Source organism: Megalops cyprinoides, chromosome 16, assembly GCF_013368585.1.
Source record: "Megalops cyprinoides isolate fMegCyp1 chromosome 16, fMegCyp1.pri, whole genome shotgun sequence".
In the NCBI taxonomy this organism is placed as follows: Eukaryota; Metazoa; Chordata; class Actinopteri; order Elopiformes; family Megalopidae; genus Megalops; species Megalops cyprinoides.
This window is the reverse complement of record NC_050598.1, coordinates 13074257-13096440: the sequence shown is the minus strand read 5'-3', so window position 1 is coordinate 13096440 and position 22184 is coordinate 13074257. Positions and strand designations below refer to the sequence as shown.

General features: G+C 42.4%; 2 protein-coding genes across 3 annotated transcripts in view; one reads left to right on the top strand and one right to left on the bottom strand.

The window, feature by feature from the left end:
* pdlim7 (PDZ and LIM domain 7) overlaps window positions 1-16707 on the bottom strand; it is a 48564-nt gene extending 31857 nt beyond the window's left edge. The window contains exons 1-2 of one of the 2 annotated variants that reach the window (XM_036547721.1): window positions 16567-16707; window positions 8937-9032 (exon numbers count right to left, since the gene is read on the bottom strand). In XM_036547721.1, the coding sequence (XP_036403614.1) occupies window positions 8937-9032; window positions 16567-16596 (126 nt within the window). In that variant the 5' untranslated portion in view covers window positions 16597-16707. Of the gene's footprint in view, window positions 1-8936; window positions 9033-11842; window positions 11955-16566 lie in introns of those variants that run through there. The other variant, XM_036547722.1, reaches the window with a different exon arrangement.
* Window positions 16708-19806: 3099 nt separating this feature from the next.
* Window positions 19807-21998, top strand: higd2a (HIG1 hypoxia inducible domain family, member 2A). Its single transcript, XM_036548826.1, has 2 exons — window positions 19807-20004; window positions 21140-21998. The coding sequence occupies exons 1-2, from the start codon at window positions 19824-19826 to the stop codon at window positions 21304-21306; spliced, it is 348 nt and encodes a 115-aa protein (XP_036404719.1). The 5' UTR covers window positions 19807-19823; the 3' UTR covers window positions 21307-21998.
* Window positions 21999-22184: the final 186 nt, after the last annotated feature.

Below are 22184 nucleotides of genomic sequence, written 5' to 3'. Positions count from 1 at the left end.
ATCAAGGCACAAAATGGGTAATGACTCGAGTGGGAAAAAGGACAAATCCTTTTGACTCGCTCATCTGATGCCACTGAGTAAATCCACCAAGGGAGCAAAGCAGGTGGAGCTCCAATGTGTTAGCAGTGACTCAACAATTTGCAAAAATTATACACCTTTAATAAGACAGGAATTATAAATGGTAATATAAATGCTGGTGATTGACATGCTGGTGACTGATAAGGTAGCTCCACCCACTGTACCTATTGTGAACCCTCTCTTCTCTCAGCATTGCCAAAATCCACAATCAATTTGGCCTTGTTGGCTTTGTTCCACCGGGGTAAGGGAGGATATATTAGCCCTGTCTCCTCATCTCCAGACATCCTTCAAGTTGTTGGGCGCCTATCCTCCAACTGGTGCTCACTTAACTATGGGACACTGTGGGACTTGTACTGTGAAAAACAGATATTGGATGCATTTGAGTGTATCAAAGGATTACATTAATTTCGCTCCAGTACTCCATTGCAACTGCAGAGATTGTTACAGTGATACGAGTTTAAAGTAGAACTGTCAATTCCAAAAGTACGTTGCATAAAGAGCAAAAGGATTATTATTAATAATAATAATCAATCATCATCATCATAATTAACACTTTTAACAGGCTAAAATAACACTTGATGGAAGATGCATCACCAGGCTGGTATCAGTCACCAAAGTATCAGGCCAAGGGCCATGAAAGCCCCTAGTAGTGTAGCTAAGAAAGACCCCAGCTGAAACAGAACCGAGGAAAAAAAAAAAGAATAGCTTGACAAGCGCAAACTAGCCTGAAGTGAGAACCGTAACCATCAGCAGATGGTTAATTGCGAAACTGTCAGAGTTACATCAACCCCCCGCACACACAAACAGGTGTGCATTGAGGCGTCTGTGCCGTCAAACGGGTAGAACAAAAGACTGCTGACTAGCCGTTATCCCTGACTCACCCGAAACCCATTCTATAGAAGACAGACAGCACAGCGCACGCAGATCAAATCTCCTCACATGGAACACAGTAACAGGTCCCACTGCGCACTATAAAGACATTACGTCACCCACAGAATCACCTCACAGACACACAGACACACACACAGACACACACACAAACACACACACACACACACACACACACAAACACACAGCTCTACTGCATTTACTCACAGATGAAAATCAAATGCATTTCCAAAACTTAGGGTGGAGACCACCTTTATGCTTGAGTGATATGTGTACTGCAAGGCCTAAAGATGTCAGTACCCATGTGTTACTGCTTGTATGGCAGTACTGTGCTGGTTTCACTTTACAGTGCCTTCATTGGGAAAATATTCCTCTGAGGGTTCCAGAGGCCCACAGCACAGGGGCTTGTCATCAAGCAGAATGATGAGGTCTGGAACATACATACACATACAGAGACAGACGCACACACAAACAGGTGCGCGCACACACACGACAAAGGGATAGCTGGACCCGCCATATTAAGAATTCCAGGAATGCCAAACAAATATGAAAATCTGTCCCTGCTTAAACTAGGGGAAGCTATGCCCAAAATCACAGCACCACGCTACCCAAAAACCCTTGCACTTTCCGCACCATTACCCACACGAGAAGGCCTTGTCCAATCACACAGCTCCACACACCCAGGAAAAAGCTCAGCATGCAGGCACGCATTCTTGCACTCACACAGACAGAGCAGCACACACAAACTTAGTACTTTTTGCACCGCTTCCCACAAAAGGTGTGGAATTTGCGCAAGAATGCTGCCGACGCACAACCCTGGGACGGGCATAAAGATGACCGGACGAGCTCCTTTCTCTCTCATAGCTACAGGGTGTTGGCGTAACAAGAACTGTACCGTTTCCTCATTTATTTGAGCAGCCTGACTCACAGGAGATATACGTAAACTTACCCTGACCCAGGTGACTCTGTACAATTTATAATGCATCCAACGCATACGATCACATAGTTTTGAAATGTCAGTGTGCGGCCTCATTACACAGGTATTCCGACTGGACTAAAGCCGCAAACGAAAGCCTGCGTTCAATTCCTGCACTACCTTTAATGGAAAAAAAAAAACGTCTCCTTATGTTCTGTTTGAGTTGTAGTCACAGAGTGGGGAATGTAACAGCCACAGCCTTCCTTGATGAATCACATCCTGAATTGGTCTACTAACTGACAGAGGACACAATCCACAGAAAACTTTAACCTCTTAGTCATACAGTGTCATATAGGAACACATTTCACACACTGCTCATATATTCCTAATGCCTATTCTTAAAATGGCACATATCTTTTCCTATCTGACATTTTCCATATGCCACTGAAAAAACCTTTATTACATGATGCTGAATCCCAGATGGCGCTCCTCTGTATTTTCAAGATTGCACGCAAGCTAACACAGCACAGACACGATGTGGCTAAGCTTCAAGACTAGGACCACAAACAGAGCTGAAATGGACTGATCGAGTTTCTCATTACCAAAGTGATACCCCCTTAAGGACAGAGGGAATACAAGCCACCTTGAAAGCAAGTCAGTTGAAGACCGACATGAAGTACTGTAGTTTCTGTGGTAAAACTAGAGAGGTTGATATCACTCTGAGAACAGGAGAAGCTACATGCAGTTTGCATTCTAAAATATGGAATAAGCATTCAAATGGACCAAAAGGCCAAAGAAAGAAAGACTCTTTTGATCATCATGTGCAGCACTTGATGCAAACACATTTGTCAGATAAACCAGCGACAACTGGAACACAACATGACTAGGCCAATGAGATCCAACTTAGGAGTCAAAGATTATGATAAAAACTGAGCCACTCGCAGACATAAAATGTGTGTATGACAAGACTAGTCAGAGAAAGCTCAGCTGTAGCCCTGTTATTTATAGCTTATGTAACAGCACTTCAGTGGGAAAGATAACCTATTCCACTTGAGGTACTCCATTTCCCTTGATGCAATGTGGCATAAAAGCATTACCTGTTAAAACCAGAATGCTGGAGTTGGATCGTAGAGGACAGGGACCATTCCCCAAAGAAATCGACGACCCAATGCAGCTCAACACAAACGTCAACGTTAATCCCAGTCAGCAGTTCAACTTACACAGGATGTGCATTTCAACTCCTTTTCAGAGGCTGTAAAACTCACATACTTCACAGCGCCACATTACCTTTGAGAACACATAGTCATGGCACTCACTGAAAATTCCCTTCCTGCCATTGTTGCAAGTAAAAGTGAATTGGCCAAAGCCAGAACTTCCACGCAGAGCACACCAGAGCAGACAGCACCAGAACCTCCCATTACCAACTGGAATCTGTCAGACAGAGGCACGGGTACAGAGGCTGGCAGGAACGCAGAGTGGACAATTTCCTGTTTATCAGGTTCTGATAGCATTTAGAATTCACTAAGTTCGAACGACTTCCGTTTTATAGATGTGTGGGCCTCCCCCCTGAGTGTTTAATGGTGCTTGAAAAGTCACAGGGTTTCCATTTATTGGCAGTTACCCTTGGCTCAACAGCAGTTATTGTCCTCATATTTTAACAAAAGGTTTGTATGAGGGCCTAAGTTCAGCAGTACGGCTCAGGACTGACTGAAAACTGCTTGCCAAATCAATGGTTACACAGCATAGATGAATCCGGCAGATTCCATTTCATTTTGTCAAGGCCCCCACTCCCCACCCCATTTTTTTTTTTTTTTTAAGATGTGACAGGATTCCTGGGTTTGAAGCCCTGCAGCTTCTTTGGCCATTCCTCTGAAATTCCTGAACAATCCCAAGACACTGCACTGTTTTTCATCCCATGAAAGCACTGCATGTTTGCGTGTCTGTTTGGGCTTGTTTGTGAAAAACGCCTGTCTGTCACGGCTCCAGGAGAAACTGTCTGCCGTCACCTCCGTGGCTCAGACAAATGAGTCATGTTGAGACTTGGAAACGGAGACAGAACAGACAGAAGACAGAGTACGTAGTCTGCGTTGCAGGCTCCAGCACGACTGCTGCAGAGTTTGTTTCCTAACTTCATTAGTCTTAAAAGGCAAGAATGCACAAGCTTTATTTACCTAAATGTTCACAGTCAAAAAACTAAATCTTGCATGGTTCCATTTCCCCCCCACCACCATGCAAACCTTTTATCTTATTCGTATGATTTTTTCACTGCCTTTTCCCAGATTACATTCAAGGACCCACTGTAGGCTATGATATGTAAATGAGGTGTAATGTGTCAGCAAAGCAAATAAACAGCAGCCTACATTTACAAATTGAGCTTGTAACAGTAAAATTGCCAGCCTGAGCTGTATTTACAGAATTCTTACATATTTATGTATTAAATTGGCTGACACCATAATCCAGAAAGACTTACAAGAGTGTCAGTCAGCCACATTACATAAATACTGAGTTAAGAAGTGCTAAAACATAAGCACGCAAGCAGAAACTGTTTTAGCTTATGTACTGCTTAAAAATTATCTGTTAGAACAGCATATTTAACTAACTGAGCGCAGAGCCGTACAATGATCAACACTGCCACATCACAGTGTTCATGTGTTTATGTGATGCAAAACAATGATGAGTGCTACATTAATGTGCATTATAGAACTCTATTTATAGTGGCTAACATTGTTACGTAAGGGCAACATCACACAGATTTCACAAAGGGGTTGGGGTGATTGGATACCGGCTGCTAGGGCAACTCCAAGTCCTGGGAATCAAGGTGAGGCTTAAGTTTTATAAAGTGCATTTTTATTATCCTATTATCCTGCGAGAAAACAAAAAAAAACAGGGATGCCAGGAGCAGCCACTGTGTGGCACTCACCAGCACCATGGCACTAAGGCCCAAGGGAGCCACAGACTTTCAACAGGGCACCATTAAATACCCATCTGCAGGGAGGACCCTAATGACTGCTTTATGGTCGCTGAGAGAGCTGCACCCTGCAGACAAGGAAGACTTAAACGGCAGCAGAACATTTCTGCGCAGTCACAGCACTACAGCGGACGGCTTTTGCAGTCTGAAAAGCACAGCTGACTCCACTTACATGTCATTAGGCCATCTTCTGGGTCTTCCAGGAAAGGTGACGACTTACAGATGACTGTCCAGAAAGTCAGAGTTCATCGTTCGCAGGGCGGTAGGCCCTCACAAAGCAACCCCCCACACAGCGCAGGCCTGCCGCATCTCACAGAGCACGTCAATCACAAAGGAGACAGCTGGGGGGAACTTCTCCCTCGCTCCCTCTCCCACACACACAAACAGGAAATCTGAGTATGACACTATGCATTACAATAACAATATACCGTGTACCACAACAGTGGTAAACATGCTTTAAGTCATACATATCTCAGCCCTCATACAACAGAAAATGACTATATGAGTCAAACAGCAAGACAGGCAAATGTGGTTAAGAAATGCCTGAGGAGACATCACAAAGTGGGGTGGACATGCATAACCTATAGAGCGATGTTTACAAGACGGCACTCCTTCTTAAGGAGGAATCCAACACCGCTCCAAATCACCAGACGAGGGTGCGACAGTGCCACACGTTTACACATACTGGGAGGGAGGGTTTGATGGTACACAGCTGCTTGTAGGGACATTAAAGGCATACGGATGGAAAAACAACATGGTACACAACCACACAAGGATGGGCTGGAAACTCCCGTTTGCGAGGGCGTGCTATTCCACAGGAGTATGTAGAATGGAGATGCCATTTCTCAAGAAATGAGGCCTAATGCGGCCCATCCGGGAGAGAGAACAGCAGCACAGAGCACTCCGGGGAGGGGAAAGAAAAACTAACCACAGCATGTCCTTTTGTGGAGAAGTCTTCGCTGTGAAGGCTACGAAGGTGCCGGCTGATGAAGACTAACATTTTTTTGTTTGGTATCAAGCGGTGACCGGCTACCCCAGGAATGTGAGTGTTGAAACGGATTACAAGCAAGGGCCATCATATGGATCTCATTAAGCTTGTTACACCCTCTTTTGGAGTTCTAAGTTCTTTAGTTCGGCCTATTTTTTTCCCTGTGGTGCCCAGTTTAAAGAACAATGAAGAATACAGCAGCTGACATCAAACAGTTTTTTTTCCCAACTGGGAGCTGCTTTTGGGCAGTCTGAAATGGTAATTCTGTTCCGCTGAGAGAACTTACACCTTCCACCCCCCGCTGAAACGATCGTCATGGAAACGGCCAAATCCTGGCAGAGATGGCACCCCTCCGGCAGCTCTCAGCTGGAGGCCCCGCTCCAGACAGACGAGCCGAACCCCGCCGAAGTAATGAAACGGCTGCCGACCAGCGTGGGGTCCTACCAACAGCATCCAGGTGCAATGCAGGACAGAGGAGAGGGGTTGCCACGGTTACTATCACTAAGCAAATAGGATGTAGGGGAAGAGAGCAACCATTTCTTTGCAGAGTCATGACCTCTCCTTTTAAAGCGGCTGTGTAATTGCCATGTAAAGTCTCCAAGCTATGTTTACATAGTTGAACACATAGTTGGATGCTGCACAGCCTTTCGATGGGTGGCGGATCGCTCGCTGCCTAAAATGGTCAGCTGAACAGGAACAGGATTCATTAGTGGCACGACTCCATTACCGCTCATTGGCAACTGGCTTGCGAGTCAACACAAACAAACTGGACTTCAGATTCCTTTCTAAAAAGTGAAATGGCTTTTTCGTGTAAGCTTGCGATGTCCTATTTTAGGCACAACTAGGTGTTAGCCGAGTGTGTGGCGCTTTCTGAGGAAGCCACACTGGTCGCTCTGCATCTCCATACCCCAGTCAGTGGTCTAGCCCTTCCCCATGAATCACGTCCATCTGCCAGGTCTGATTCAAATGGAACATGCTTGGCAGAATATGAGGCAAAGACGTGGCACATACATCAGTCTTTTTCTACGGTCGATGCCTTCCTGCAGGTCTGATTACACAGACAGGAGGAAGCTAATTTAATTGTCTGTGAAGTCAATGTACAGCTAATGAAGAGCTGCTGAAAAATACTCTTCACAAGACTGTGATATAGTCAATCAATTCTATTCAATATATCAATTCTATACATCTATAATCAATTCTATATATCAATTCTTTTACACCAACATTTTCAGGGCTGCAAATGTCCTTCAGCTGAAATGAATGCAAAAGTAAAATGGTGTGAAGCAACTGCCATTAATATACTACATTAGACTCATGCACTATCCCAAAAAGATGTACTACAAACCAGTAGGATTTAATCAATACAATAAACCCCACACGCAGCCTTATATTTACTTTACACATGCACAATATTTTATTTGACAGTTTAAGAGCATGAAACTACAGATTGTACTTCTCTAAATCCAACACAATGCACATAGCCCACACTTCACTTATATTCAAGAATTAAGAACTTTATTGTTATTGTGCAAGCACAAACGAAACAGCTTCTGTACACTGTGGCTGGAAGAAATGGTGTTAGATGTGAATCTAAACTGTGACAGGACCCAGTGCTTTCACAGGTATGCATTGACTTACTACAGTAAATGCAAATCTGACATAGTGCATGCCCATACAACTGTCCGGTTAGGCAACTCTTCCACAGTGAAAAGGGAGTGCCTTCCCTTTTAAAATTATGGTTTAACTCCCTGCTTAGAGATGAACGCATCTTCTCCTTTTAGCAAAAGTTTGAACCTTCCTTACCTGCTTGGTAGTACTGACCACATCTGCTGCAGGGAGATAATCTAAGCAATATGTGCTGGAAAGCTTTACCTTTTAGAGTGTGGAGCACGAAGGAGAGCAGCTGTGATGCTGTCACTTAACATACAACTCCTTCCCTTATACTACTGTAATGCACAGCACCAAGGAAGAGACTCAAACTGTCACCGAGAGGCATAGTGTCTAATGTACACAGTCTATGTTAAAGCAGAGAGTTTCTTAAAAGTGTAAGGGGAGCGATGTGTGTGTGCCAAATCAGTGACTTACAGACCAAACTGCTATCAAAGCGAAACACAATTAATGAGGTTCAGACAGAAAACTGTCCAAACTGAGAAAAGAAGAAAAGCGCAGATACCCTCCTGAGTGGCTGTCTTTAGTAGGGCTTCTACTCATCTCTGCTGCCTTACTGGATTGTGGGTTGAAGGCATGACCTTATGTCCATGTGCTGGCATCCTTTGAGACCCAGAAGTGCTGTTAATTCACACATGGCTGCGTGTGCCTTGACTGGCTGTACACTGGCTGTGTTAAGATCCTCATTATTGTTATTGGTATTGTTAAACAGCAGGATGCAATAAAGTCCACCACAAAGTTTTTAAGTTTTATACTTACTGGTTATTACCAAGTAGCTCTAATCTGCATGAGCTGTGAGTTTCACAGTAGTTTTAACATTACTCCGAACCTAAAACATGACCCCTCTCTATCTATGCTCTGCACAATACCAATGGTTTGGTAAGTATCACTGTGCATATTTAGTTTGGAGTGCTTTGGGATAAAGCATAGTTGCAAATGTGCCACAGAAAGCGTGTGAATGTCACATGCCTAAAAATGCAGAACTGCAAATTACATGTAAATTCCAAAGCCACAGGTGCATACATGCACCTGGTCAACTTCACGCAACAAAGCTGGAGTAGAATGCAACAGTCATCACTTATGCCGATATCCACTTCATCCTAAAAATGCACCCCTGTTTTTCCATGAAAAATCAAAAACCAAATTCCAGCTACCAGCAGCTACTTTTACTATGGTTCATTAACACTGTATATATCGCAACAAGACATATTTGCTTTTGTTTTCATGTTTCATGGAAAACTGTATGAAAGTATTGCAGAGGTGAAAACACTACTTTTGGTATCAAGTGCCCACAAAATAAGTGCAAGTTTTGGTGTGTTCAACTGTACACTTTCCCTAAGTTTAGGAGTTTTGTTTTTTTCAGAGGACACCTCCGATGGCCCCCTCAAAGGGAAATAGGGGAGTGTTGCCTCACGGGGCGCAGCTCTTACCCGGGACACGGTGAGGGGCATGCTGAAGTCTTTACCCCCCTGGAGCCTGAAGCCCCAGGGCGCCGGCCCGCTCAGGGTGACGGAGTAAACATTCATCTGAATGGGAGAGAAGACAGAGGAAAAGAGGAGATAGTTACTCACAGTGTGCACCGCATACAAGGGATGCACATTTTTCAATTTATTAGACGCTTGAATAATCCAGTGCTTCTGAAAACTGAATAATCTGCTTCCCCGGATCTCTGTATGAAACTCATATTCCTTCTGTGTAAATAATGATTTACTGCAAAGAGATCGATTGAATCCATTCACAATTTAAGGACATGAAAAATAAATATCATAAATGAATTATCAGTTTTACAAAAGGGTCTTGCACTCTCCTTCATGAATATTGATATTTGGAGTTTTCACCTTTTTGGAAATTATCGAGCATTTACGTATGGACCCAAGTAACTGTTAAGTGACTTCAGCATGCGATACTTCACTGCAAGCTGCATTTCATTAAGTACAACCAACTGCACACTAAGTAAACAGTAGTAGTACTGGCCTTTTGAAGTCATCAAAAGGCCCACTTCTTGGTATTGTTGTACACCATCTCTGTCTCAAGCAGAGTCTGAGCAGCATGGTTAACTGATCTCACTTTCAGCTGCTCTGGGGGAGCTGTATGAACACCGTTATTCTTGTAACATATGGCAGCTGGAGTGCAAAGTAAGTTAAGCCCAAACAATAGGGGCTTCCTCAACCAAAGCAAGGCAAACCCTGCAGTGTAGATACTGAGGAAATGGCCTACATACAATGATGGCTTGTCTCATTAAAGCAGGGAGGATTTTGAAAACTTGCATGAGTCTAATGGTCAATGAAACCCAGCTCTGAAAATTCCTTCTCAAGAGTCTCTCCATATCCCACCTGACTCAATCTATGAACATCGGTGTGGAGTGACTTATATCTCTACATCCAGGATCCAATCACGCAACTACAGCCCTCATACTAAACACGAAAGCCCCTTTTCTACTGTAGAGCTGGAGCCAGTCTGGCTCATTCTACCCCTTTTCCACTATAGAGCTGGAATCAGTGTGGCTCTTTCTATAGATGGAACCAGTCTGGTTCCAACTTCACAGCAAAAAAGGCTTATAATGTATACATAGCTTGCTTGTAACCATACTGTTTTCATCAGCATTTGCTCAAACACAAAAGACGTAAAGACAGAAAGGTAGCACACCACCAGCACTGATCAGACACAAGTAACAGGGAATCTAGGCTATTTTTCAGGCAATCCTACTGTCTGGAAATCCGAAGCTGAGGTTCAGTCAGGGCAGTTGTCTCAATTTGGCAGACTTCAATATAAGGCAATGTGCTATAGCTCTAGAGACCATGATGTACTACCTGGTCAGCCAGCTTTGGCTGTAGCTTGAGCTAGCCTGGTTTCCGTTCTGCAGATTTAAAGGGCCGTCTGAGACAGAAAGGCTTGGCTAGCAGATTCTGTCCAGCCTCTCTGGCCTGCAGCCCCATTTGCTCTTTGGCTCCACAAAGACAGGGACAGCCACACAGCATACTGCTGCAAAGATTCCAGAAATGGTGGGGGGGGGGGGGGGGGGGGGGGGGGGTGCACTACAGTTACAAAGAGCTGATTACAACACGCACGAGTCATTATTGAGACGAGTTCAAAAGCAGAAGCCCTCATCGCGTTGAGTGTCAGAGCTGTTTGGCTGCTCCCAAGCGCCAGCTGGTAGACAAGTGATGTGGTGACCTTCCTGTACACTTGTTAGAAGTGTTGTCGTAATAAAACTGGATTTGTCATGACATTACAGCACATGACAGACCCAGTCCTTTTCAATGAATTTCAGGTTTTTTTCATAAAGATATTAGTTAATTAGATTTTAATTAATATGACTGCTACCTTTCTGCCCTGCTAACTGACAAATATGAAGAGGCTCTTCAAATAAGCAGAGCATTTAAAGCAGTCTAAACTAGGAGTAGTGAGACTACAGTTCAGATTAAACAGAGTATCATACTGTATGAGACCAGTAATGACCCTCACTCTACTTTTCCCAAATGGGAAAATAAACTGGGCCTATATCCAAATTCAGTTCAGGACAATGCCTTGATGGAAGTAAAATAAACAGCAATAATATATCCAACAGCACACTATTAGGGTATAATCTGACCAGCACAGCCAAGCAAAACCAGTTTCCCCCCTATTCTGCAGAGTGGATGGGGGCTGCTCCACTGCGAGTCAAGATATGCGCAATATGACCACCATTTACTGGAAAATGTCAAACACCAAAATTTCCCACATTCATAACAAATTACATCACGGCACATGTTCTGTCACTTCTAAAACAAACACTTGGCACAGAAGAGAAGAGCAGATAAGTGAGAAAGGATTCCTCTATTCAAAATTGTCCTCAGCCAGAGCTCATGGAAAAGACAGTGCACCCTGAACCCACAAAAAGGCATCACTGTGCCATTGTGCTGACATTGCCCAATGAAATCTAAAACAGACCACAATGTTAAATGCATTACACCCATGACAAAATAAGTATGTGTGTAAATAATATTATACACACACTGTAATATCCTTACACACATATAGATCAATTCATACTAAATTTATATATATATATATGTATATATATATATATATGTGTGTGTGTGTGTGTGTGGTGTGTATCTTACACACACATCCATATATACATACACACAAACAACTGACAACAGTGCAGTGCATCAAACTATTTTAAAACTGTTTAGGGCCTAATTTTACAGAAATTGTTAAAGAGATTTAAGGAACAACCTGAGATATGAGACCACACCGGACACCCTCACTTCATGAATTACAAGCTTGCCAGTTCACAGCGCCCTCAGGTATCAATGTCTGCCCAACCTGCAACCAGATCACACAAACGTACCTTGTCCCAGGGGTCTGCCTGTAACCCAAGCCCCGAGTGGAAACTGAGTGGGAGCAAGAGGAATGAGGGAGGCTGGCGTGCTCTCTCTCTCTCTCCCTCTCTCTCTCTCTCTCCCTCCCTCCCTGACACCCGCAAGTGCTCCCTCTCTCCACGCTCCTCAGAGGCCAAATAAGGAATGTAAAACTACACCAAACTATTTCAGCCCAGCACCCCGTGTGAGTCACAGTGTAGAGGGAGGGAGGGGGAGAGAGAGGGAGGGAGAGGAAGACAGGATGAGGGAGGTAGAAGGAAGGAGAGAGAGAGAGAAAAAAAAAAAAGACATCGGGAAGGGGCTGGAGGGGGCATCAACCACCCTGATCTCTTGGCTCATCCTCTAAAATTCTCACCAATAGAGAATCACTCAAAGGGAGAACAGGGCTGGGGTGGAGAGGAACACAAGTCAACATTCTTTTCAGGAGGCATCACATGCAGTTCAGCATAATACACCAAACCCAGCAATTATGAGATGTGACATATGAAGGGCCTTAAAGAGACAGAGCACATTCATTTTACCTTTTTGTTTTCAACTGTCATACATTTCTCAAAAAACTGCAGGGCGCTCTGAACCGAATGCCTACTGGGTCTGATAATGACAGTTATGAACCTGTTCACCTGACTGACCCACTGACATGACCAGCGCCCATTTGGGAATGAAATCTATTCTAAGGTCTCCCCCCACAAAAAAATCCTGTCCACTGGGTGTTCACTTCCCCACAGACCAGCTTAGCCTGAGTCTGGACAGGAGTGGGAGAGCCCTCTACAGAGCTCAGTAGGCATGAAAGGCAAAGTCACCACAGACAATAACGGACAAACATCAATATCAAGACACACCACACAACTGCCTTCTACTCAACTGGCTTCACAGAGCAGGGTTCGCTGCACACATGAGAAAAATGGGTGCTTCAGCAAATGTTTTACCCCAGTTGCAAAGTACATTTTTAAAGAAAACAGAAAGGGCTTTGTTTTTTAACATGTGTGTGGCTGTTCACTCATGTTGTCCTGTTGACTTTGCTGATGTGTGGTACTGCACAATCATGTGACTGCAGTACAGTCTTATTTTTAGAAATATTGAAAATATACATAAAGAAACTATTTTCGGCAGTGTGGCATGGTGTTTAAGGAGAAGGACTTGTAACCGAAAGGTTGCCAGTTCAATTCCCCGCTGAGGAATTACTTCTGTACCCTTGGGCAAAGTAATTAGCCTACAATCAACTCAGTAAATATCCAGCTGTATAAATGGATGAAATTGTAAAAAAAAAAAAAAAACATAACTGATGCAAGTCACTATGGACAAGATCGTCTGCTTAATGCCAATAATGTAATGTAATGTATATGAGCAATATGAACAATATCCTTATTCAAGGACAATAACAGTGTAATCAAAGCACAGTGAGACGCAGACAGCCGGATTCAAATCACACCGAAGGTATTCAAAGAGAACACTGAGATCCCCTCTCTGGGCAAAAGGTAAGGTGGAACATCACATCACAGCCCGCTCCATTAGCATGTGGGGAGAGGCTGGAGAACAGCACGGTTCAGAGGCAATAAGCGCCGTGGTTCTCTGGCCCTGTGGAATGCGCTTTCCTGAGTGGACACTCCTACACGCAGGAAACGGGCTCTCCATTGTACAAGTGTGGATGGATCTGTATCCGTGCAAGACGGGCCCCAGCAGACATAAGGCTCTATAAGGCGAAAGAACCCTTGCACTCACACCCTTTTCATTTAGGCATTTGCCTGAGAATCCAGATTACCGTGCATCCCATCATCTTGCACTTCTGAACATGATTTCACATGGATTTTTCATAATTTTAAAATAATCTGTACATACAGAAGTAGACACTGACACATAGATAGAAAACTGATGCATTGAGGGGTAGGTGAACTAACAGATGGATAGACGAACACAGATGGGCAAATGGAGAGATGATAGATGCACAGATGCTGTGTGGAATGACATTTTTTCCAATTTGTTACACACTTTTTGCATTTTTTGGAAAAAAAAAAAAAAAAAAAACTGTCTGCCTGCCTATGGGTCATGAGTGCCAAATGAGCCAAAATTGAAATATACATGTTGAACATTACTCCAACCAATCAGAAGAGCTGGCTTTTAACTTTTGTCAGAAACCCACCTTGAAAAGGAAGCACATTTGCTCCTTACAAAAGTGTATTGCCTGGTGGTTGATTCTAAGAGGAAAATGAAGCAAGCAAACTCCTATAATAATATAGTAAAAATGCAATAACATTGCAATGTTAAGCTGCAGTTACCCTAACTTCCCCCACAGAGTGTGGATAATTACAGAAACAAAACCGAAAACTACCAATTACACTTAAATTAAGAGGTTTCACAGCTGTAAAGTGCTACTTTTTTCCGTGATTCATTTTCAAGGAATCAATGAGAAATCCTTACATGCATTAATTCCATTTTGGGTGCAGTCGTCCAAATTTGGAGGAGTGAAATGCATGCTGGACAAAATGCCAATGTTTCGGAGCCAGACAGCTGAAATATTTCTCCTTTGGGTGTGCGGGTAAACATGCAAACAAACACTCAGTGTTCTAACTCTTCCTAATGTGCCTGAGGAATGAGGACTTGAGGAATGAAAGCATTCCAGCACTTACATCCCACTTGATGAAACCACCATTACAGACGCAACAATTGATGCAATCTATCGATGACTTTTTTTCTTAAATGGAACAACTGGTTCCTTTCCAAACGAGAGTTGATATCAAAGTAGTTCTCCCGCAACCCCCCCCCCCCCCCCCTTTAAAGAGTGGTCAACATGAAAACTCTGTTTTTCAGGGCTTACTTTTTACCTGTGACAATGTTGACAATTTCTGTCAGAATAAAGGCTGAAATGGCCAAAGACAAAAATCAATTAATTCAACTTTCCACTCCAAGTTTTATGGCCCCTAACTGGGCAGCAGCTACTTCGGCTCAAGACTCAACCTGCAATTTGCCATTCAAGTACTTCATCCTTGTTAAAGACATGAAAATATGGAGACAAGTGGAAACAAAATCAAAATTTTTCTTCTTTCCTTGCCATAAGGGGCAAGTTTTATTCACTACTACCAACTGACACCAGCTCACCATGAGGTCATATTTTTTGTTTAACTTTAAAAAGCTACTTTAAACATCTTAAGTGTGACTGCAACCCTCTTCAAATGGCCAGTCTTCACCCATATTGATAATTCACTCTAACAGACATAGGCCCCTTTAGGAATGAATTAAATCACAAACATTTTCCAGGGTCTAGAGTCGCACATGTGATCTCATCACCTGAAGGTTATGCCGTTCCAAATTCAATTTCATACGACAAAGCAGGCTGGGCATGAACATATCCCCCAACCACTCAGCCACCTGCGACCCCTCTCAACAGCTCTTTCAGTGGTAAAGGTAAATCATAATGTTCAGTTTGCCATTTTAGACAAGATGATTCCATATATTATTATTTTATTTTATTATATCAATATGTATTATTTCTTGATGCACACAAGCAGAGGCATACCAAATGTTCTCAAAGGAGTGTTCACTGCATGTGTTAAGTCCATAGTCTACGGAACAAGAGTGTACATGCAATTAATATTTCCCTCCCTATGAACAGAAATAAAAACTACAGAAATTGCCTCCTCAGATAAACAACTTATTAGTTGTCGCTGGTGAAACTTCTGTAAAACAATGGTTGAGGATTAACTGGAATTTAGGGGAAAGACAGGAATTCAGAGCATACGACTCTACCATCCATTTTGTGTGTATCATCCCTTTGAGGTGCCTCCATTGCCATCTCTTCTTTTAGCTTTTTACATTTCGTTTAAATCCAGTTTGAAATGGTAAATGTTTTATATTTGACCGTTGCGAGTACAGGGTGTAATCAAGACAACAGCTGTCAAGATAACAGAAACAGAACATTAGAACTGAATATGTTTAAAGTAGCCGGTGAATTTCGGGGAGAAAAAGAACAGTGACACAAAAGTAACAAACTTCAACTGTTTCTCAGATGCAGTTTTGAAGGACTGGGTTTAAACTAACATGTTGGCTAGGTACAGTAACACTTGGACACTGATACATGCAATTGTTTGCTACGGTAGCGATGTCCCACCAAAGGTATCAAAACAATGCGATTAGTTACACAAACAGGAAGATTTACAAATAAGGACAGTCTGTTGCTGTACACTTAATCAACAATCAACTGTGCAACTGACTCAGGTGGCCAGCTATGCAATTATCGCGCGTTATTAGCAATTATCCAAGAAAAATCCTTTCACTGAAGAGTTTCAACAGCAGTTAGCCAGCTCATTCACAAGCCTCAATGCCACCTAGCCAGCTAAAGTTAGCCAACGAACAAGCCTCAATTGTCTCAAGGCGATACTCCGCCTTGCCAGTGCTGGAATGTGCAAACTTCGCGATCTGACATTCAGTTTCAGCTCAAGCTGCGATCCGAGTTAACTAGTTTGTAAACAATTTAGAAAATATCGACTCGGATCACGAAACAGCCGTTCCTTTCCAAAGCTTGTATCTAAATGACACCGTCACAAATGACTGACGTTATACAATGGAACTTTTTTAGCTGCCAGAGCAATGCATGAAACCTACGCTACTAAGCTAGCGAAGCTAAACTCAAGTTTTAAAACATGAACAAACTTTTGACTTAAGCGCTCTGAAAAAAAGGCATGCTCGCTGTTTAAGTTACCTCCTGCGCGTCTTTCTGTTCAGTGGACATCGTAATTTTTCCCTTGAGAAAAATAAATGAAATAATTGCCTATCTAGCTATGAATTAAAGTTTTCCTTGTACGTCCGTCCAACTGTAACCCCGAGCAGCCGTGAACTCGCCCTCTTTTTTGCGTTTTATTAGGGTTCTAATGACGTCATTTAGTCACGTGGGACACTCGTACAGGACGGCAAACTGCGAGGCTTACACTCCGCTATTTACTTCAGTCCGGAGTCCTTAAATTTAGAAATAATTAGCATTCCATTTAAAAATACTCCGGACAACGGGCTCTTATTATGTTTTGAGACATACACATTTTCTGTCTTCAAATAGAATAGTTGATGTGTATATTCAAGGGAATGAAACTCTCAGTCATTTTTTTTACACAGAAATATCTATATTAACAGTTTTGTCAGTGACCACAACTTGATGTCAAAAGTATCATGAGTATACTGATGGTTGTTTAGTAGCACTGAACAAGTAGTCAGACCAAAAAAATTGTTGCTGCAGCTGGCAGTCCGGTTATGACCATCCCCACCTCCTGGGAGTTGCCATTGTGTTAATATTAAAGCAAGGCCCTGATTTCCTATCACCAGTTAGAAATCCTGTGCTACACCAGGAAATATTTTCAGATATTAAACAAAAAGCAAAGGCTTGTGCATGGCCATTAATTGTAATTTTATCCCACGGGTTCTCTGTTCCCGTTATGTGTATGTTCCGTTTATGCACGGAGTGTCACACTGGGCCCAAACGTGCTTTTAGAAGAAAACTATTGTACTGTAGAAATAAATGGTTTCCAAAACTTTGACTTTTTTCCTTTTGCTACAACCACAGGAAACCTTGCCCATTTCCTATTCGTGCTTTGAGTATTTTTCAATCAAATCTATCAAATCAAGGCAGCCTTCAGCCCTTAACTTTGATCACTGGTTTGTGTCTTTGAATTAAATAGATAACCCTCCAAACATGATTTTTTTGGTCGATTGTCCATATATGGTCATTTTGGGTCACCGTAGCACAAATATGTCTGTTTCTTCCTCAGAAACAGATGCACCTGGCGTGGTGCCACACCTCTTGGCCAGTGGTGTGATGATAAAAGAAAAAGACTATAAGAACATCAGCAGAGGCCAATAACAGCAACATACACCAAAAGGGAAGTTTTCTTTTTATTTTTTACATTGTATAGCTAGCTAGCATTCTAAAATGACTTAACCTTACTGGCTAGCAACTGAGTGTCAGTTGTCAACATGCATTGTGCCTTCTCAACATACTGAAATACTATTATAACGAGAAATAAGATGGCCTCTATTGAAATAAATGATGTGGCTATAACAACAACAACAACTATGTAATCCATGTGCATATATGATTAAATAATGCAATTTAAAAGGTATCACACCAGCACAGAGCTGGCGTATTGTTGAAGTAAAGTCCCTGGAATAAACCAGAAAGTCAGTCTGTCTTATTAGCTTATTAGCTAAGACAGATTCCTAGATGTGTGAAGATAATATAGCCATAATACTACCTATAGCTCAGTGGAGCATGTGTTCTAACTTAGCCATGAGAACACCGGATACTCTGTCCATGGGTCGTGGCTGCCAATGTTATGAACAATATACCTTACTCATACCAATCATCTTACTCTTACCTTTTATCTTGTACCTTACTCTTGCCAATCTGTGCAGCTGGGAGCAAATGGAAGATGTCGGGAGATGATGGGCCCATCCTGACCAGATTTTACATGTGCAGGCTTGAGGTGCAAGCAACACCAGTGGCACAGCTGATCATATATTTAGGGTAAGGGCTTAGGAAAGGGAGTATTTAATTTAACATAAAACAGTATTATCTTGAACCATTTGTTTCACTACATCTTAGCTTTGCATTGCTGAAAACAACACATATTTGGACCTAAAAGAGAGGAGCTGCTTGGCTCTAAAGAAAGCTCTCTCTGAAACCTAATATGATGCAAAAAAAATGTTATCTGAACAGAAGCACACCAGAGCTTGAATATTGAAATAGTGGTAGTCATATGTGTCTTTGTCTTCTATTAACAACTGAAAGGCAGCTAGAATTAACAAACTTTAAAAGTCAATCTGATTTTGCGGCGTTGTTCTCAGATAAACACACTAGAAGGGCCTGTCATTAATATGCAGCAAACTGTCTGTCCTGAAAGATGCTAAAAATAATAATTTGTTAAACGAAACTGGCAGACCTTTAGGTTTCCATTGGTCGCGACTCGCTAGACATCAAAATGGTGTACGCTGGCTATCGGGTGGGCTGCAACAAACTTCTCAACACTGGCGTGTCGGCTGAGAGTGTCACCCAGTTTAGCGTCATTGGTGTAATTTTGTCTCCATCTGCTGGAAAGTTGCAGCATTGTAAGAAAGTAGCTGAGGGGTAATTTCTTGAGAAATACTGTATAACGCGAGACAGGTTCAAACCATAAATGCCACAACTGCTTATTATTGCACTATTTCCCGTCCAGAAATATGATTACAGTGTTATCATACATATAATAAGCAACAATTCGAATCAAATAACCTAAAATGCTTTCATTTCTCGTTTATATTGTATATATTATACATACATATATCATACTTGTCATATTATCCTCAAATCACAATCCGCAGTATAGCCTACTCAACACATTTCTAAAATGAGAGCTGTGAACACTATTTCATCAAATGCATTTGGCATTGACTGTAAAATACACTGTAGTAAGTCTCACCAGACAATCACGCGGTATCGTTGGTACATGTATGACCTTGAAACGGAATATGATTTTACATTGATATAAAATATTACAACCATGAGGCTATCATAATTTCCACATAATTCTTGAAACTTGAAATACAACCAAGGTCAAATATTTGCGAACCCCCTTTGTACAAATAGAAACGAAAAGAGGGGTGTGTTTTCACAGACAATATCGCGGCTGATGCACTAGCTGGTTCAGGGCAATTTCTCCTGTAATCGCCAATCCAGGATCAGTGTTCCCAACCTTGGTCCGTCCCTGTCCATTATAAATAAGAGATTTACCTGATTCTGGATCAGCTTTTAAGAGTAGGCTCTCACCATACGCCCTTGGCTGTGAGTGACGTTGTCAAAATGTTACAAAACAGCGAACGCTGCAGTACTCTCCACCAATAGCGAGCGTGACTACATGAATCACGTGGCCAACAAAGCCACTAAACGATTGGCTGCTCATACTAAGTTTCCACTTCTTCCTGCTATCACAAAAAATGGCAACTACTCCGGTAGGACAAGATCAAGCGTCCCAGGCGAGCGCTGCGGTGCCTGTGGTTTTTGATTTAAATCAACCCCCTACTATCGAAGGATTTACCCCTCTGCCACGGCCCAGGGAGGAAGGATTCAAGGATAAGTTCATCAGAAAGACCAAGGAGAACCCCTTTGTGCCGCTGGGTGAGTTGCATAAATGGTACCCTGCACAGTTACACAAGCATCAGCTAGCTGATGTTAGCTGTAAGTTGTCATAACTCGTTGTTTTGTTGTTTTTAGCTAGGTAGGTGAGAGTTGAGTTAGACCTGTCGGGTGCCAACTATCCGTGCACCTTCGGATTCTTGAAGCTAGCCATTTTGCTAGTCTTCCTATGCAGCATGCACTCATAAAAAGTGAAGTGACTAGCCTCCAAATTTCTAACTACATGGCTGATTACCTCTCAGAGCTCCTTCCTCTTGATCTGCCAACTGGGTTGATATATTAAGTTATGTTATTTATATATTTGTGACGATAAACTAAGAAATGTAGAGGTACCGCAACAAGGTTAAGGTTGAATTTCTTGCTACGAAGTTTAAGTAATCTCTGGTAAAAACGCTTTTCGGCGTACAGACACGCAGCGTTACTCACACGTACTAATATGTTCAATGTCTTTAAATAAGCGTCAGCTAAATGCCAGCGTGAATGTAAAAGGTAAATCAGTGCTATGACAGTTTATGGAGCAGTTAGCAGTACAGTTGAGTAGATTGATGTATTTTAGTATATACACCTATCCTTGTAGACCTCTAAAGCAGTGATAACAGCTAAGCACCATTTTTATTATGCACCGCCCCCTCCCACTCCGAAATTGTATGTTAGTCTCACCATGACTCAGACATTGTACTCATGCACGAGAGCTGGGACATAGCGTCATTCTTATTTCAAAAAGGGGGCAGGTAGAGCTAGCTTGCCATTCACTTTATTAGATTGTCTAGTTTTGAAGTGGGTTGCTCTGCTATTTGCAGTCTGCATACATCACTCATCCATGTCCATGGTCTTTCAGTGGACCAGTAATTGAGAAGCTGGTTTTGTGACCAGAAAATGGCTGGCTCGAATCCAGGGAAGAGTACGTTCTTCAGTAATGCATAAATGCCTCACAAAAGGTCAAGCATTAAGGCACCTACGAAAATGCATAATGTAAGTAATGGGACTGTATTGAGACCATATAAACATTAAAGAGAGCTGAGACAACAGACTACACAAAAGATACAGCATTGGATTTTACATCATCAAGGCTTGTTGTAAGATGTTCAGTCACCCTTTACCCTCCCATTCCATCCAGGTTGCCTGGGAACAGCAGGGGCCTTAACCTATGGGCTTATCGCCTTCAAACACGGCAAGACCCGGCAGTCGCAGATGCTGATGCGGGCGCGTATCTTGGCACAGGGCTTCACAGTCGTCGCCATCGTGGTGGGCGTGATGGCGACGGCGCTGAAGCCCAAGCAGTGAGAGGAAGCGACCAGCTGCCTGTCATCCTTGACAACCGACACCTACCCAGCAGCCCCCTCCTACAAACACTCACCATGGGGAACAACTCTCAACTGTGATTGAATGTTTTGAAGGCAACAAGTTATTTTTGAAAGCCATTTTTTCCCCAGTGTCTTTTTTCCCTGCTTCAATCTAGACTGCTTTATGAGTACTCTAGATTGACAGAAAACAAATTTATTAAAATGCTACAGATGGCATTCAGCTCCAAGTTGGGTGTATTTTTTTAGGTTGTCATTTTATTTGTGGAAAACATTCTGCAAAGGGAGTGAAAGGGAGAATGTCTTTTTATGGTGCAATTTTGAAATACCGTACTTGCAAAGGATGTCAACAGCATTTTTTCCTGTACATGTAAATAAGCTCCTTTAGACTGACCAGTAGTTCTTTTGCAGTTTAATATCTGAGCAGTCTGCTGTGCTGGGGATGAAAAATCCTCATATCATTATAATAAAGGTAAACCTTACTACAGACAATCTGTACACCAAACTACGGTCTTGCTTGTCATGTATTTCTCTCTGAATTTTATATGAACCTCTCTCTGTATCCCTCAAAGTACTTACATTACAGCACTATGAGTATAGAGGAGTATTTTCCTTTGGAGCACACATGATTGTAAACCAGGGCCATGAAAGAGATCTTCCTAGCATGTGGTTTTAAGTGATGTTTTAAATGCCTTGATTAATAAAAAAAAAAAAAAAACTGAATGAAATGACCTTGATAAAATTGACAATGTGCATTTAGAGGGTAGAGGGTAGAGGGTTAGAGGGTAAAAAGCAGCACTAGGTGCTTATGCAAATCAAAAAAGTACCATTCCACATAAACAAGAACAGGCATCTGAACTA